Source organism: Doryrhamphus excisus, chromosome 9 (genome assembly GCF_030265055.1).
Source record: "Doryrhamphus excisus isolate RoL2022-K1 chromosome 9, RoL_Dexc_1.0, whole genome shotgun sequence".
Taxonomy (NCBI): Eukaryota; Metazoa; Chordata; class Actinopteri; order Syngnathiformes; family Syngnathidae; genus Doryrhamphus; species Doryrhamphus excisus.
Genome location: NC_080474.1, coordinates 12,828,961 through 12,844,184, shown reverse-complemented (window position 1 = coordinate 12,844,184; position 15,224 = coordinate 12,828,961). Strand labels below are relative to the sequence as shown.

Below are 15,224 nucleotides of genomic sequence, written 5' to 3'. Positions count from 1 at the left end.
CACTGCCCCCCTGTGCCCGGGAGTGGAACCACTTACCATGCTGCTGCAGATTGTCAATGGAATCCTTGTTATGTTTCACTGTTAATTCATGTGTTGTGTGTTTGTGATCATCCTTCAGAAATGAAGAAATACATTTTCCCTGAATATGGAGGCACACACAGTGTTGGTTTGTGAATATTTTATTACTTAAACGTGAGTAGGTACACTGGCAGTGTTGTCATACATGTCAAAGTTATATATAATTGTACAAACTAGACAAGGACCTTCTTCATACACAACTAATAGAAAAAAAAATGTCTGCCAGTTGTGACGTGCCATAAATCTCCATAGTCACTGTGTGTGTGAAATAAATGTACACATACAACACACACGTCTGTGAATTTTAGTTCAGGTGTCCAAATATTTGCCACCCGAGGGATGTATTGGCCTAGTGAAACAAAAAATAAAATGGAGGGCCGTTTTGATATTTGACATTTCTGTTATTTAAAAAGAAAACAACATTTAATATATTAATAGATTTAAAAAAAAAACAGCCTGCATCTCAGTTTTGTGTTACAGGACTAAGTGTATTATTATTATTATTATTATTATTATTATTATTATTATTATTATTATTATTATGACAAGCATAATTTATCTGTTTTTTGCTGTTGGCTTTCTTGTTCAATTGTATTTCTATAATGTTCTGTGGGCAAAAAAAAACAAAACAAAATAAGCTGCAGGCCACAAATTGCTGTATTTTGGACACCCCTGGTTGAGCTGACTCCCCTCTGTGAATACTCTAATGTGCAAAGAAAGTGCTGATGTCATTCAGAAAGCCAAAAAGTGTGTGTGTGTTTGTGTTTCAACACATTATCTTGGCTCAGGGCTGTCTCATGATTGCAAGGCCACTGGTTCCCTGTTGGTCCTGATGCTGGTGTCATCAGAATGTGAATGACACGAGGCGGCATCATTAACATCATCATCATCAGTGTGTGAAGGAGGCCACGTGGTAAAAGCACAGTGTTATCCAGTGTGAACACAGCAAACAAACCATGACGACAGCGTCGCTTTAAGGCTCACACACATTCAACAAGCACAAAACTATGCTCTAGATGAGAAAGACTTTGTGTGTGGTTTACTTATAAATAATGATAATCACAGTTGTCACTCTGGCTGTATTGACAGAGCTGGATCAACCTGCAGCTCCATTAACCACAAGGCCTTTCTCTCATTGCCGTTAAAAATGCATCACACACTTGCCGGGTTGTGCCGTTAGATTAGCTTTGGACTAATACGAAAATTATTTTCATAATTAGGTTGAAACTCAAACTTGTGATTTAGTTTCAAACTTTTGATCTTTTCTGCGCATCATGTGAGCCAACTCTGTGAATATCAGGAACCTTCTGTCAAACAGGAAATAGAAGTGCACCACATCCTGTCTGTGTGCAAGTCCAAGGCTGTGTCTCAAGTGGAACACTTTGGTCAGTACACTTCAATAAGTATACTGTGTATATTGTGCACTTAGTTCCTGAGTGTGACAATTTCATCGCACACCCCCTTCTTTGAATGATCGCCTTTAGTTTGGTAGTCCCTCCCCTTTCTGCTAGAGCCAAGATGGCGACTGTTGAGGGTGGTAAGTGTCCAGCACTGCACACTCACCATTTTGACCGTTTTTAGAGCAACATTTGGCATTTTGTGTAATGAAGTGTAAGTACAGAAGTGCGCCAATTAAGACACAGCCCAAGGAGGAGGTGGATTCACTCCTCTTCTTCTTCCTCCTCCTCCTCCTCCTCTTCCTCCCCCCCTGCCATCACCTCCACCAGCAGTTCGGCAGTACACGTGGCCTCCCCCAGACTGTTCACCGCCTTCACCGTGTATTTGGCGTCATCATCGCCCGACACCTGAGGAGCAAAGTGAATAGTGAACAGACTTCAAGATGGCGACACTAGCATGAATGTGGCGTGTGTCCATGGCAACTGAGAGCATTGAGCTCTGACCTCTGAAATGACCAGACTGCAGTTGCCTTCCTCGTCATAATCAATCTGGAAGTGGCGAGTTTCCTTGATGGGCTGCTCGTCTTTGTACCACACCACCTCGGGGTCGGGGTAACCTGCGGATACAAAGAGCTGCTGTGAACGGACGTGACTCAGACAGGTGGGTTGAGTGGGTACCTTCGATTTTGCAGTCAAAGCGGGCGGCACTGCCTTCTACCACTTCCACGTCTTGGATGACGGTGCTGAAGGTGGGTTTGCACTCCGCTTTCTGCTCCAGCTCCAAGCATTCCAGGAATGGGTTATCTTCTGCACATGCAGGTTGGGATCCATGTCAGGTCATCACCGTAGCAACCAACAACATTCTGGGAGGTTCTGGCCTACCTTCAGTGGGTGAGCCCTTCTTGGCACTGACCCCGGCCATCATGGCCATGGACGACAGTCTGCCGATGGCACGCACTGCGTGACCCGTTTTCTGACAAGGAATTATAAGCACTCACATCCTGTGTCAAGCATGAAGATGGTTGTGAAGCTGGTGGACCTCCTGTGGTTTACCTGCCATTTCCTCCTCAGGATGTACTTCTTCATTCTTTCTTTGGACAGCTTCTTGGCCTTCATAGTGTTGGTGTCCTGCTTGAGCCAGGCGTGCTCAAAACACTGAGGGCAAGTCAGCCGCGCCCTGCAAGATCGCACAACTTGCTCACCAGCCCCACCCACAACCCCCTCAAATGAGATAATCCCCTTACCTCATGTCCTTCTTCAGCAGCTGAGTGATAAAGTCCTTGGCATTGTCTGAGATCTCATCGAAGGCCTCGTCTTCAAAGTCCCATATGGCCGAAGTCACATTAGCCAAAGTCTCGTTATCATTGTCTCCCATGAAGGGTGAGAGACCGCTGAGCCTGACAGGACACACACAGGGCAAAGTGAGACAAAGCAATAGCAGGTTATTCCAACAGTCCACAAGGTGCTGATGTCATATTGAATTGACTGCGGTACTCACAGTATGTAACATATTACTCCAATACTCCACATGTCAGTGGGGTAACTGATGGCTTCATAGTTGATCACTTCAGGAGCCACAAATTCTGGTGTCCCAAACAGGACTTTAAGAGTTCCAGCATTTTCTGCAGGAGATCACAGGGTCAGAGGCGGGGATACTCATGCAGCGCTGCCAATGCTGCCACACATGTTGCCACCTAGCCGCCTGGCGAGGCCAAAGTCGATGAGTTTGATCTTGCTGCCCATCTTGTTGACACACATGATGTTTTCAGGTTTGAGGTCGAGGTGCACGATGCCCTGCTTGTGGATGAAGCCCACCCCGTCCACAATCTGTAGCATGTACTTGATCACCTCGCGCTCCGTCAGCTCAAAGTCTTCATCGATGATGCGCTCAAACAGCTCGCCACCAGAGATCCTACAAACCACATTTTGAGAGTATTTGGAGAAGTCATAGAAAACTGTATCTATCTGTACTGTCAATCTGCAGTTGTATATCACCTACATCTCCAGCACCATGACGATGTCAGACTTGCCCTCGAAGGCGTCAACGCACTGGACCAGCTTGGGGTGATGGAGGCTGTTCATGATGCCAATCTCTTGCCGGACGTTCTCTTTCTCCTTGGCTGAGTACGCCTTGATGAACTTCCCTGCCCAGACCTTCTTGGTGGCCTTCTCTACCAGTTTGAACACCTGGCCGAACTTCCCCCTGTGGACCAACACAACGCATTCACTGCGGACGTCTACATGTACAAGGGGGGGTCAGTATGACACAGTGACTAATGGAGCTAGTAGCTTGTCAAGCAACAGGAGCAATGGTGCATTGTGGGTCGGCTTTCTTACGTTCCCAGCCTTTCCTCCACGTCATACAGCTCCTTCACCTTCACATCTGCTCGGACTGACACCTCTCTGTAGTCTGGCTCTTTTTCTGAGTCTGACACAAAATAGGACAAGGTCAAATTGGGTATCAAGGGGTGTGAACAGCAACCATCTCTAGTCCTCCCATGTTAGTGTGGGTAAAGAGCAAGAGCAAGCATTGTACCGTCATCCTCTTCCTCTACCTCATCCTGGTTTTCTGTCAGGACAATTAAAAAACATGTTAGTGCCTTTAGACTACATCGGTCCACACTTTGCTGGTGTGTCCTCACCATCGTCCACGAGACCCATTGTGACGGGCTCTGACTCTGCGCTCGGCTCCCCAATCCCATAGATGTTCTCTGCTCGGACCCTGAACTTATACTGGCGCTCCGGAAGAAGGTCCTGGAGGTAGATGGAAGGTTGATGAGACGGGGGTGTTGGAAGACTTCCAGCAGCAGGTAAAAGGAAATTAACATGGTTGTAGATATGGACATGGGACATGGACATAAATACATGGACGTAGTTATAGATGGGGGACATACTTGGATATTGTAGGACGTGCTGTTGCAGGATACCAGCTGTGTCCACTTTTGGTCCACAGAGTCCCACATCTCCAGGTGGTACGACTGCACGGCGCTGCCGCCATCGTAAGTTGGACCGTACCAGGACAAGGTCAGGCTAGCCCGCCTGACGTCTGATGTTGCCGGAACCTTTGCTGGGGGGTCGGGTTTATCTGTGGACGGACGTCTGATGTCAACATGAGTTTGATTGATATCCAGTTTACAATTTGTAGTAGTTTGATGTTTAGGCATACAAAAGGTTTACTTTTCAAATGTTAGAAAGAAATTAACCATAAATTTCATAAGATGACAAATTGATCCTCATCAAGGTTGACTTTTCAAATGGTTCTTTCCTTAATGTCCCACACAGAAGTATTAAAGTTGATCTTTTTTTCTTTTCTTTGAGGAACTTTTCCAGAAGGCAAAGCTGGTCAGGATTATGCCGCATGGCAGAGGTCAGACCAGGTCACATGAAGGATGAGCTGACAGGAAACATATGAGCAGTGGAGCGCTTGCTCCACTGCCATACAAGGTATCAAACAGTCAGAGCGCTAGCTGCAGCAGACGCTCCATTTGCCTTCCCAAAACAACCTGAACATTTTCAACATGCTGCCTGTCAATCAACATGGAGGACTTGGATATGATGACCTTGGGAAGTGGAGAGAGACAACGGCGTGCAGCAGTTTCCCATCAGTCTTCTATATTTAGGGAAATATTTTTAATGCATATGATAATTAAGTTAATACGCTAATGCTAAGATTCCAATTAGGCCTGGTCTGTGTCTCAAATTACACTTTTTCTTTTGAGTGCATAAGTGTATTCACACTGAGTACCTATGGCACTCAGGTGTTCACCGTCACCATCCTCAAGACTGGACAGCTTTACTCTGTAGCAAAAAAGGGGAGAAGAAGTGGGAGGAAAAAGATGGCAGATATTCCATAGGACGATGCAAATGACGGTAAAGCTCCATCTGGTGGTTGCAAATCACTAGTAAAAAGGAGAGAAAAGGTCTAAGGTCTGCTTCTACTCTCCATTTTAATTGTGAATTGCACCACTGATATCCCTCCCCTTGATGGCGTGGTTAGGGTCCTTTCACTCTCATCATTTGGGGTGTTTTAAATGCAATATCCAATAGTAGTATGCAATATGCAATATGCAATAGTAGTGAGGGCGCACTGCATACAGTGAGCACAGGATAGTTATTGAAGTGTAAAATACTTATGCACAGTGCATATACTGATGAAATGGATGAATGACTAATGATTAATTAAACTAATCACCTAGAGAAACAAAGAAACCTTTAAGCCAGGGGTGCTCATTACGTTGATCACAAGGTACCTGTAGATCACCAAGATCGCACTTTGTAGATGTCACTTTGTAGATGTCATATGACATACTGTACGTCAGCTGACATTAAGCTCCCTTCCTTTACTATTCTGATTGTGGCTAAACTAACTCTAACAACACTAACTAACAGTGAGTGCTGCTGAGAAGCCTTCAGTACATAAGTCACCTCCTGCGGCACACTGAGACCATCGTGGAGATCCACGCATCCATGACTCACGCAAGCATGAGGCGCGATATCACAGGGGTGGATCTCAACCTGTTTTAAAGAGCAGGATCTAAAACATAAATGTTTCTTAATCGACATTAAAAATCGACATTAAATTAGTACTCATTGGGACGCGGTCACTTCTCAGTCAGTGTGTCAGAACGTGTGACAGGAGAACGACATGTGATTAATATACAGGTAGTCCCAACTACAAGATAATAGGTGGAGGCTGGAGGCAAGTCCGGATGTAATTGTTACGCTTTGATAGGAGCTGTTTGAGGTAAAATATGAAATAAATTATTATTATTATTATTATTATTATTATTATTATTATTATTATTATTATTATTATTATTATTATTATTATTATTATTATTATTATTATTATTATTATATAATAGTTGTATTATTATTATAATATTAAATAAATAATTATTAATACATTTTATTATTATCAACAACAATAATAATTATTAAATAAATAAATAATTATAATTTAAGGTCCTGGATGTACATATAAATTAATAAAAAATAATAAATTAATAATAATAATAATAGTTAATAATAAATAATTATTAATATTTTGTTTATTATTATCAATAATAATACAGCTATAATAATAATAATAATAATAATAATAATAATATTCATTTGGTATGATGAAAAAAAGTAGTTATTACCTTGAAGGCTTATATGAGACACAACACTGCTCATTTTTGGGGGTTGGGGTCGTGGAAGGGGAGCGCAGCTCAACTAAGACACTTACCCACGATGGTGAGGTTGAGGGCGGCTTGTCTGAGGCCATATTGGTTCCTCAGTTCGATAGTGTAGCAGCCGCAGTGTTCCTGCTGACCACTTGAGATGGTCAACTGACTGTTGCTCTCCGTGCTGGTGATGGAGATTCCCGCTGTGCCCTCCTGGATCTGTGTAATCATGTGCACACACAAGTTTAAACGGGTTCTAACACTGCCCTGTGATGCATGCGTGCGTGTTACTCACAGGTTTCCTAAACTTGAGCCAGGTGCAGTTGATGGGTGGCGCTCCAGAGAACTTGCAGGGGATCTCCACCTTCTCTCCTGCCAGGATCTTCATGTCCTCTGGGAATTGTAGGATGTGCGGAGGCAGCGCTGTGGACACACACATGCATCATTAACTACTTGGTTTGTGTGAGCGAGTGCACTTGTATATTACCTTGCTTGGGAGGTGTCTTGGCTGTGGGCTTCTTTATGCGAGCTTCACCTGAAGACGACAAACACGAGTGTGTGAGCTGATGGTTGACGTGACCATATTTGGAGAAGTATTTCCTGTTCTCGCGTCACTGAATTCATTTTTCCACTCACCTTCATGACCTAGCTCTTCTTGGTCTATCGTGTCTCGTCAACTATGATGCCATAAACAGTTAGAATATATGCTAATGTTAGCGAGTGTGCTTCTGATAGGTATCACAATGCATTATTAGCACTTGTTGCAGTCTTACGCACACACAGTAAAGACTTGATTGTGCACTATGACTGTTCACAACTGACCATGTGACACTGATGAATGTGCTCATGCTAACAAATGTACACAGAGACGATTTTAAATAGCAACATCAGCCCTGCCAGTGTGTGTGTGTGTGTGTGTGTGTGTGTATGTGTGTGCAGTGGGAAGCAGTGATCCTTGCCGGCAGCTCCTTATTGGGACAAAAGGAGCGAGGCTGCTGCTGCTGCTGCATATTTTGGAAACTCACTCTCTGAGGTCGCAGTCTTCTTCTTGGAATTCTTGTCAGCTGGAGAGTTTTCTGGAGGGTCTGCAAAGACAAACTTCATTTCTTTTTGTCTTCTCTGCAGCATGTGCAAATGCACCCACATATGAAGTGTCTGGCAGACACGCCACTCATTCAACAGTCACCATGTGTCAGAACATGCATGATACTAGTCGAAGACGTTCTCACCGTCCACGAGAACCATACAAGAACATTCTGCTTGGCCTCCCGAGTTCTCTACCCTGCATTTGTACTGGCCTTCATCCTCGGGGAGAGCTTTGTCGATGGTCAGCGAGCACAGGCCGCCTGCACATACACACAGAAGGGAAGTAAAAAAAGAACATATTTACTGTAGAAGGTAGGATTTTGATTGAATGAATGACTTTGTTCATTAATTCCTGCGTGACGTCATTTACTCTCAAATGGAATACTTCCATCAGTACACTTCACTGCGGAAACTGTGTACTTCCAGAGTACACCAGTCTTGTTACCGGAAATGACGATCACAATATTCACCCAGTTCTTCATCTTCTCTCTTTTTTTTAACTGTGAATTGCAGCCACTGAAGTTAGTCCCGCCCCTTCCACTACATAGCCAAGATGGCGACTATTGAGGGTGGTAAGTTTTGGCCGTTTTAAGTGGCCGTTTTGGCGGTTTTAGGTGCGATGGCCAGGTACTGACAGTGTGAATGCACTTACGCACACCAAAGATGTAAAGCCGGGTTTAACAGGTTTACTCTTCTTCTTTGGCTTGATGCCCCCCCGCCCTCCCGGCTGAACAACGGACGAGTGGTTAGCACGCAGGTCACACAGCTAGGAGACCCGAGTTCAATTCCATGTTCTCCCCGTGCGTGCATGGGTTTTCTCCGGGTACTCCGGTTTCCTCCCACATTCCAAAAACATGCTAGGTTAATTGGCGACTCCAAATTGTCCATAGGTATGAATGTGAGTGTGAATGGTTGTTTGTCTATATGTGCCCTGTGATTGGCTGGCGACCAGTCCAGGGTGTACCCCGCCTCTCGCCCGAAGACAGCTGGGATAGGCTCCAGCACGCTCGCGACCCTCATGAGGATAAGCGGCATAGAAAATGAATGAATGAATGAATGTTTGGTCCCTTGATGATGGGTGCATGTTGTGCTGTGATGACATCACTTCCTGTTCCATAACAAACAAAATTTGACACTTGGGTGAGTGCATGTGTGATGACCTCTGACCTTCATTGGCAAGGACAATGAATTTGGATGCTTTGATGAGCTTTCCATCCAGCGTCCAACTGGCAGTGACGTCACACGTGGCGGAAACACGACACTGAAGGCGAAGACGTTGTCCATCCAGCACCGTCACGTCGCTCAGTTTCTCCAAAAACTGGGGTGCCTTGCCGCCATCGGCGCTGCCCTTCGGCTGCACGCCTCCATCCACGCAGTTGTTAGCCGCCGCCTTGGGTCCCTCGCCGTTCTTGGCGGTGTTTGCCGTCTTCTTTTCGCCGGGCGTGTCAGCAGCTTTCTTCTTGGTCAACACGGCACGGAAGTCCACTTGTTGTGTGGCACTGGCCTTACGGTCCTTCACCCCTTTCAGGTTGGCCTTGAAATCCATCGTTGGCAAGGCCGTGCTGCCTGATCCTGTCCCGGCTCTCGGTGGTGACGGCTCGGCGTCCCAGCGGCGAGTGGATGTGGAGCTGCTGCCCCCCCCCTCTGGTCCACCTCCTCCCGGCTGACCTTCTCGTTTCAATGAGGAGATGCAGCCGGCAGCTTCCTGATGCTCCTCCTCCTCCTTCTTCTGGTGCTCCTTCTTCTCCTGCTTGGCCTCCTGCCACCTCCTCTTCCTCCTCCACTGGGCGAGCGAGCACACAGACAGATGGGGCGAGAGAATAAACAGCTGGCTTAAAGCCCCTGGAAGTACAGGATGGGCCCCGCCCCCTCCAGCTGAGGGTGGTGGGGGGGCAAGCAGAGGTGGGGGTGTCCACTCCAAATGTTACATCACAAGTGACTGGTGTGGCCAAATAAGGTCATTGAACAAGAACACACATGAAGAAGTCCTCCATGTTGACTCTCCACGACTGGTTCCCACGTCGCTCATCTTGACTCCACCCACTCGCTATAGCCATCTCCCTCTTCATCAAACATGTCACTTGTAAAGTCCAAGTGAGCCATGATGACAGAAAAAACACTTGATCAGGAAGTGATGTCATCATCATCATAACACCTGACAGCTAGCATAACGCTGTCAGTGTTAGCATTGGTACTCATGGTAGCTACTGAGCTCTTTGAGAGACAAACAGGAAGTGGCGTCTCTGATTGGGTGAGCTGATGGATTAGAGAAGCTTTAGGGAATTTGAGCATGTAGGACGGCTGGTGGGAGGGATGGGGGCGGACAAGGGTGGATGGACGGTGGGGGAGGGCTGCACGCTGAAAACAGAGGAACTCCATGAAAGATGACTTTGACAAAGCCAAGGAAAAAAACAAACCCAAAGTTCAAATGTGTCGTGTTCAGCACTTAGCTCAGTGTCGATAATGCTCTCCTGTTTGAATGTACTCACTTTGCATGTCAACGTCCTATGTCCTCAGTGTACTGTATATACAGTATGTACGTCCTACGTGTATAGAAATGTCCCAAGTGTGTCTAAAGGGCCTCACTATGTCGAAATCCTCTCAGTGTGTTTAAATGCCCTCATCGAAAAAATGAACGCAGGAAATGAGGAGACAGGAATAGTCCAAAGTAAATTGTCCTCATCCCTGGAGATGAGACAGGAAGTGGCTCTGTGTACAGAGCACATGCAAGTGCGTGCACACACAAGTCCAGTACAGGTCCATGATCACCTTCACCGCCATCAGGGTGTGGCCTTTGACCCGACTTAGACAGGAAGAAAGTGACCACATGTGCCCAGACCACGTGTTTGCACAGTTTCACTTTTTCAGACGCAAGAGTCTCCAGGGTCTCGTTATTTTGTTGTTACTGAAAGCAAGTCAAAGCAGAGTTGGAATGACAAGCCCCGCCTTCGTGCTCAGTGATTGGCCAGCATTTCATACAAACATTGACGGGCACCTTTGTTTTTAGGTCCAAGGTCCTCATTTTTCAGCTTCTACGTGCTGCCATGTCAGTGTAATCTGGCCAGGGCCTTCAGAGTCAGTTGTGCTAGCAGATGAATGTCATTTATACACTTAAACTCTATTAGCAATGGGGGTGTTTCTTTAACCAATCAGATTTCAGATTCGCCTAACGCTGCAATAGCATCAGCATTTTTTCACACATGCAAAACAAAGCTGAGTGGTCAACAAACAATCACCAGCTAACCCCACACACACGTGTTTTGGTCATGGCCCAGCCTTAGCAATTTCTGCCGCCAGGTTTTTGACACGCTCCCTGTGGTGCTTGACATAGTTATTCTTTCCGAACCGTGTATCGCTCTCTTTGGCTCCCCTGCTCGTGCTTCTCCGGGTCTCCCCATGGCAAAAACGACGCACACTGCTGGCGAGATATCCCATTCTCTTCAAATGGAAACACACACCCCCATAAAAGTTGGCTCAAGGAAGTTATTACTTACAATAAACTAGAAAAAATAAGATTTTCACTTTACAGCGCTGGTGACACCTTCAGTAGGCCATGTTAATAGGTACATTTTGATTCTCAACTGCAACAAATGATGTTGTAGTGTAGAGGTTTGGAGCTGTCTGAAGCTTTTTGCATTTGGCAGAGAGACAAATTCACAGATACTAGCTGGTGATTGGCGATGACGGTTATGTAAGGCTGGAAGTAACCATCAGAAACCATCAGGTGCATTGGTGAGCATGTATTCAAAGATAAAGAGTTCACTGGTTTTCGGGCTTTAATGATAAGTCTATTCATCCTCAATACACAACATGCCACTCTCTGCTGTGCCACGCATTGTTATATTGTGGTTTTGTTTATTGGTGGTGGTTTGTATAATCACGACATGGTATTCAGTGGTATTAAGAGGTGGATTTTTCAGTACCAATTGCACCTCCCGCCACTGAAAATGTCTTTACAAATTCACGTTTTAGCTTAAACAATGCACACACACTAACATAGAATATAGTAGCCCTCTTGTGCATAGTGCATGACATTAAATACACACACACACACACACACACACACACACACACACACACACACAGACAAGCACACGTGTCTGTGTTCGCTGTATGAATGAAAAGGAACCCCAAAGTCCATATATGGTCAAGACCAGCCAGGACACTCTCTCTCTCACGCACGCATGCACACACACACTAACTAAAGTGTAGTAGTAAAATAGCTGGTGTACAAATGAAGCAAAGATGACAAGAAAGAAAACTGACATGTACTTATTGTTTGTGTATGAGGTTTGGGGGATTTTCTGCTGCAGGACGTTTTTCCTAATAAAGTTGTGTTTGTGTGTTGTTGTCAGGCTTGTCTTTGATTGGTTCACCATTATGTTGGGGGTGTGGCTAATAAATATTCTGTGTCTAAATGTCTTCTGTTTGTCTACGATGTCCTCAGCCTGGGAGTCCTTATAGAGCCGAAATAACCTGTTTTTGTCTTAATATCCTCATTGTCTAAATATATGGATTTGTCTGTGTGGGTTTGTCTTTATCTCCTTTCTATGTCTACAGGTCTTCCACAGTGTCTAAATGTCCTCGCAAAGGTGGACACACAAAGACACGCAGATATGCAGCCCATGCCCTTCTTGGGGGGACTTCAGCTTTTTCTTTGTGTGTGTGTGTGTGTGAGTGTTAGCATGCTTTGTCTTTATAAGGCTTCCAGATCTCAAATCAGTTTCATGGTCCTTGGCCTTGCATGCGCGTGTATGTGTGGTTCTGCTCCATTTGTTAGCATCAAGTTGAACATGAGCGGAAGATACCAACACAAGAAACACAATGCCCATCATGACATGACAAACCTTAAACACACGTTTGTTGTTGTGTCGTTGGCTTGGAAAGAGTTGATGACGTCACAGTGTGTTGGCTCAACCTTGGTGTTTGCTGTCCTCTGCTGGCGGCATTGGCCACTGCATCATCCACAAACCCACTTGGGGGGGGTAAGAAAACAGAGAACCCGATGTTTATGACTCTGATTGGTCTGAGGTCAAATGGGTCATGTCTTCTCGTCTGACACCGCTCACTAGTCGTCCGCTGGTTCCTTTTTTTTTTTTTTTTTTACTGTACTTTAAGAACAAGAAGATATATGACAGGACACAATTTTGGCGTGAGGCCTCGCTAATGCAGCTTGACGATCCAACCACGTTCAAAAAGAGAAAGATTCCTAGCTTTAGCCATTAGGGGGCATGGCCGTGTGAATGCCTGACAGAAAATGAGATTTTGGAGCAAATTTTGGCTTTTCTAGCCTGTGGTCTCACCAGTCGTCCTCTGGTTCTTCTTTACTTTATTTTAAGAACAAGAAGATATATGACAGGACACAATTTTGGCGTGAGGCCTCGCTAATGCAGCTCGACAATCCGACCACGTTCAAAAAGAGAAGGCTTCCTGGCTTTAGCCATTAGGGGGCATGACCGTGTGAATGCCTGACAGAAAATGAGAATTTGGAGCAAATTTTGGCTTTTACAGCCTGTGGTCTTAAACCTTTGCTCAGATGAAAAACAGCCTATTTCAGTTTGTATTTTTTAAATTTATGTTCCAAACGTTTTTTTTTGTCTCACTCCACCTTCTTCCTTTTGCATATTGTAGCTCTACCTCATTAAGGTCCAACTGGTCTTAAGATTTTGATCAGGTCTGTATAAGGATTTGCAAGTGAGCTATTGTGTTGTGCTGAACTGTCAGACTCTTCGGCCAAATGATCATGGGAGTTTTGAGAATGTAATTTTTGTTTCTAGAAATGAGCCAAACCAATGGACAAAGACTATGTGACTATCACAAGACATGTGATAAGGATGTGATACTGACTGGCACTCAAGACGCTTTGCTGTGCTGATAATCACACTTTATTGAATCAATAATGGGGAAAAACTCAAGGAGGCAGCCTAAAATCATTAAGTCAATCAAATCAAAGCACAAAGATGAGCTTGACACGAGGAGATCCTCGCTTGCGCCGCCGATGGCTTTTGGCAGCGCTCATCAACTAGATTGACAGGTCAACGTCTAATCACTAACACACAAACACGCTGCAGACCTCCAAGAGGAAGCTCCGCCTCTGGCTACGAGCACAGCAAGGACTCTCCACATGTGATTGGCCAGGTTGGTGGTGGGTGAGGAGGGTCCCCACGGGCGCTCGTAGTCATAGGCGGAGCACTGACATCAAAACAAACACATGCTCAATCAGCGCAGGCCGCTCGCACTGTGAGCGTGTCATCAAAATGGCAGTACGACTTAGTCTATCGCGACACGAGGTCCAGTTGTGCTGCTTACGTGAGGGTAGACGCAAACAGCACTCAGGATCTCGTACTCGTGTTTTTGTCTCAAGTTGAGTTAACGTCAGCAGGGAGAAGCTCTACCTGCTGAGGCAATCTTAGACTTCAACGTAGCGTTGAGGCACACAGTTTAGTTTCTCTGTTTAACAGGGTATTCGTTCCACGTAGAACTTTCTCCAGTTAAACCATATTTGGTTTGCTTCTTTAACTTCATACTATTGTCATAAATAACAATGCATACATTTCTCATAACCGTGAAATCCGGCTATATACATTATGTACATGTCACTGCAAAAGTGTCATCAAGGTGAGACTTCAATTTGGCATCAATGAACGTCACGTTTGGTACAAAAATAGTTCATATTTACAAGAAGATAAATCTTAGGTTTTTAAGGAGTCAAATAGTTAGCTCAAATCATAAACAGACAAAAAAAGGGTAAAGTGGGTCATGAGAATATTCTTCGATATATATATATATTTCTTTTACACCGATCGAATGCTGATTTGAACGGTGGCGGTGTCACATCCAAGCTCGTTGGACAGTTTGAGGGTGTAGGTTCCAGCATCTTCCTTCTTCACACCGGTGATGATGAGAGTGGTGAGGTCCTCTGTGGTCTCGATGTGGAAGCGACCGCTGGATGACACCTCAATTATTTTGCCTCCGCGAGACCACTCGATGTGTTTGGCGTCGCCTGAGAAGGCACACGCCACCGTCAAGACTTTGCCAGCCTCAATGCTGATGTCCTCTGGCACCGCCTCGATTCTGGGAGCAGATCCTGGAAGAAGAATGAGCCAGCGTTTATTATTCACGTGAAAAAAAACTCAAAGAACTCTACAATGATGAGGCTCCAGAGAGTACTGAAGTCCTACCAATGGCCCTGAAGGAGGATCCTGCCATGCGCGAGGACATTTCTGTGAGGCTGCTGGAGCTCTGGGCGTATGTCTCTGAGGTCATGGAGGACATGCTGGACATGGACATGGTCTCAAACTTCATCTCGGCGGCCATGCCGCTGAAGGAGCTGGACTCCATCATAGAGGACATCATCGCCTGCTGGGCTGATGAGGAAAAGGAAGAAGATTCTTCCATGGTGCGGACTTCTCTCTTCATCATTGAGGATGAGCTGGACGAGGATGACTCCTTGTGACTGATCATCGCGGATCCTAATAAGGGTTGAGATGGAAAA

General features: G+C 45.3%; 2 protein-coding genes across 3 annotated transcripts in view; both read right to left on the bottom strand.

Moving 5' to 3' along the window:
- Positions 1-163: 163 nt before the first annotated feature.
- Positions 164-9,557, bottom strand: ttn.1 (titin, tandem duplicate 1). Its single transcript, XM_058081581.1, has 19 exons — positions 8,897-9,557; positions 7,873-7,989; positions 7,669-7,728; positions 7,131-7,178; positions 6,939-7,066; positions 6,706-6,862; positions 4,370-4,560; positions 4,118-4,229; positions 4,012-4,044; positions 3,813-3,903; positions 3,475-3,678; positions 3,170-3,387; positions 2,974-3,097; positions 2,720-2,872; positions 2,529-2,652; positions 2,358-2,448; positions 2,154-2,282; positions 1,980-2,092; positions 164-1,883 (listed from the first exon to the last, which is right to left on the bottom strand). The coding sequence occupies exons 1-19, from the start codon at positions 9,273-9,275 to the stop codon at positions 1,740-1,742; spliced, it is 2,616 nt and encodes an 871-aa protein (XP_057937564.1). The 5' UTR covers positions 9,276-9,557; the 3' UTR covers positions 164-1,739.
- Positions 9,558-13,591: 4,034 nt separating this feature from the next.
- Positions 13,592-15,224, bottom strand: part of ttn.2 (titin, tandem duplicate 2) — a 179,643-nt gene continuing 178,010 nt past the window's right edge. For both annotated transcript variants that reach the window (XM_058081579.1, XM_058081580.1), the window contains 2 exons: positions 14,911-15,201; positions 13,592-14,816 (listed from right to left, as the gene is read on the bottom strand). In XM_058081579.1, the coding sequence (XP_057937562.1) occupies positions 14,524-14,816; positions 14,911-15,201 (584 nt within the window). In that variant the 3' untranslated portion in view covers positions 13,592-14,523. The remainder of the gene's footprint in view (positions 14,817-14,910; positions 15,202-15,224) is intronic.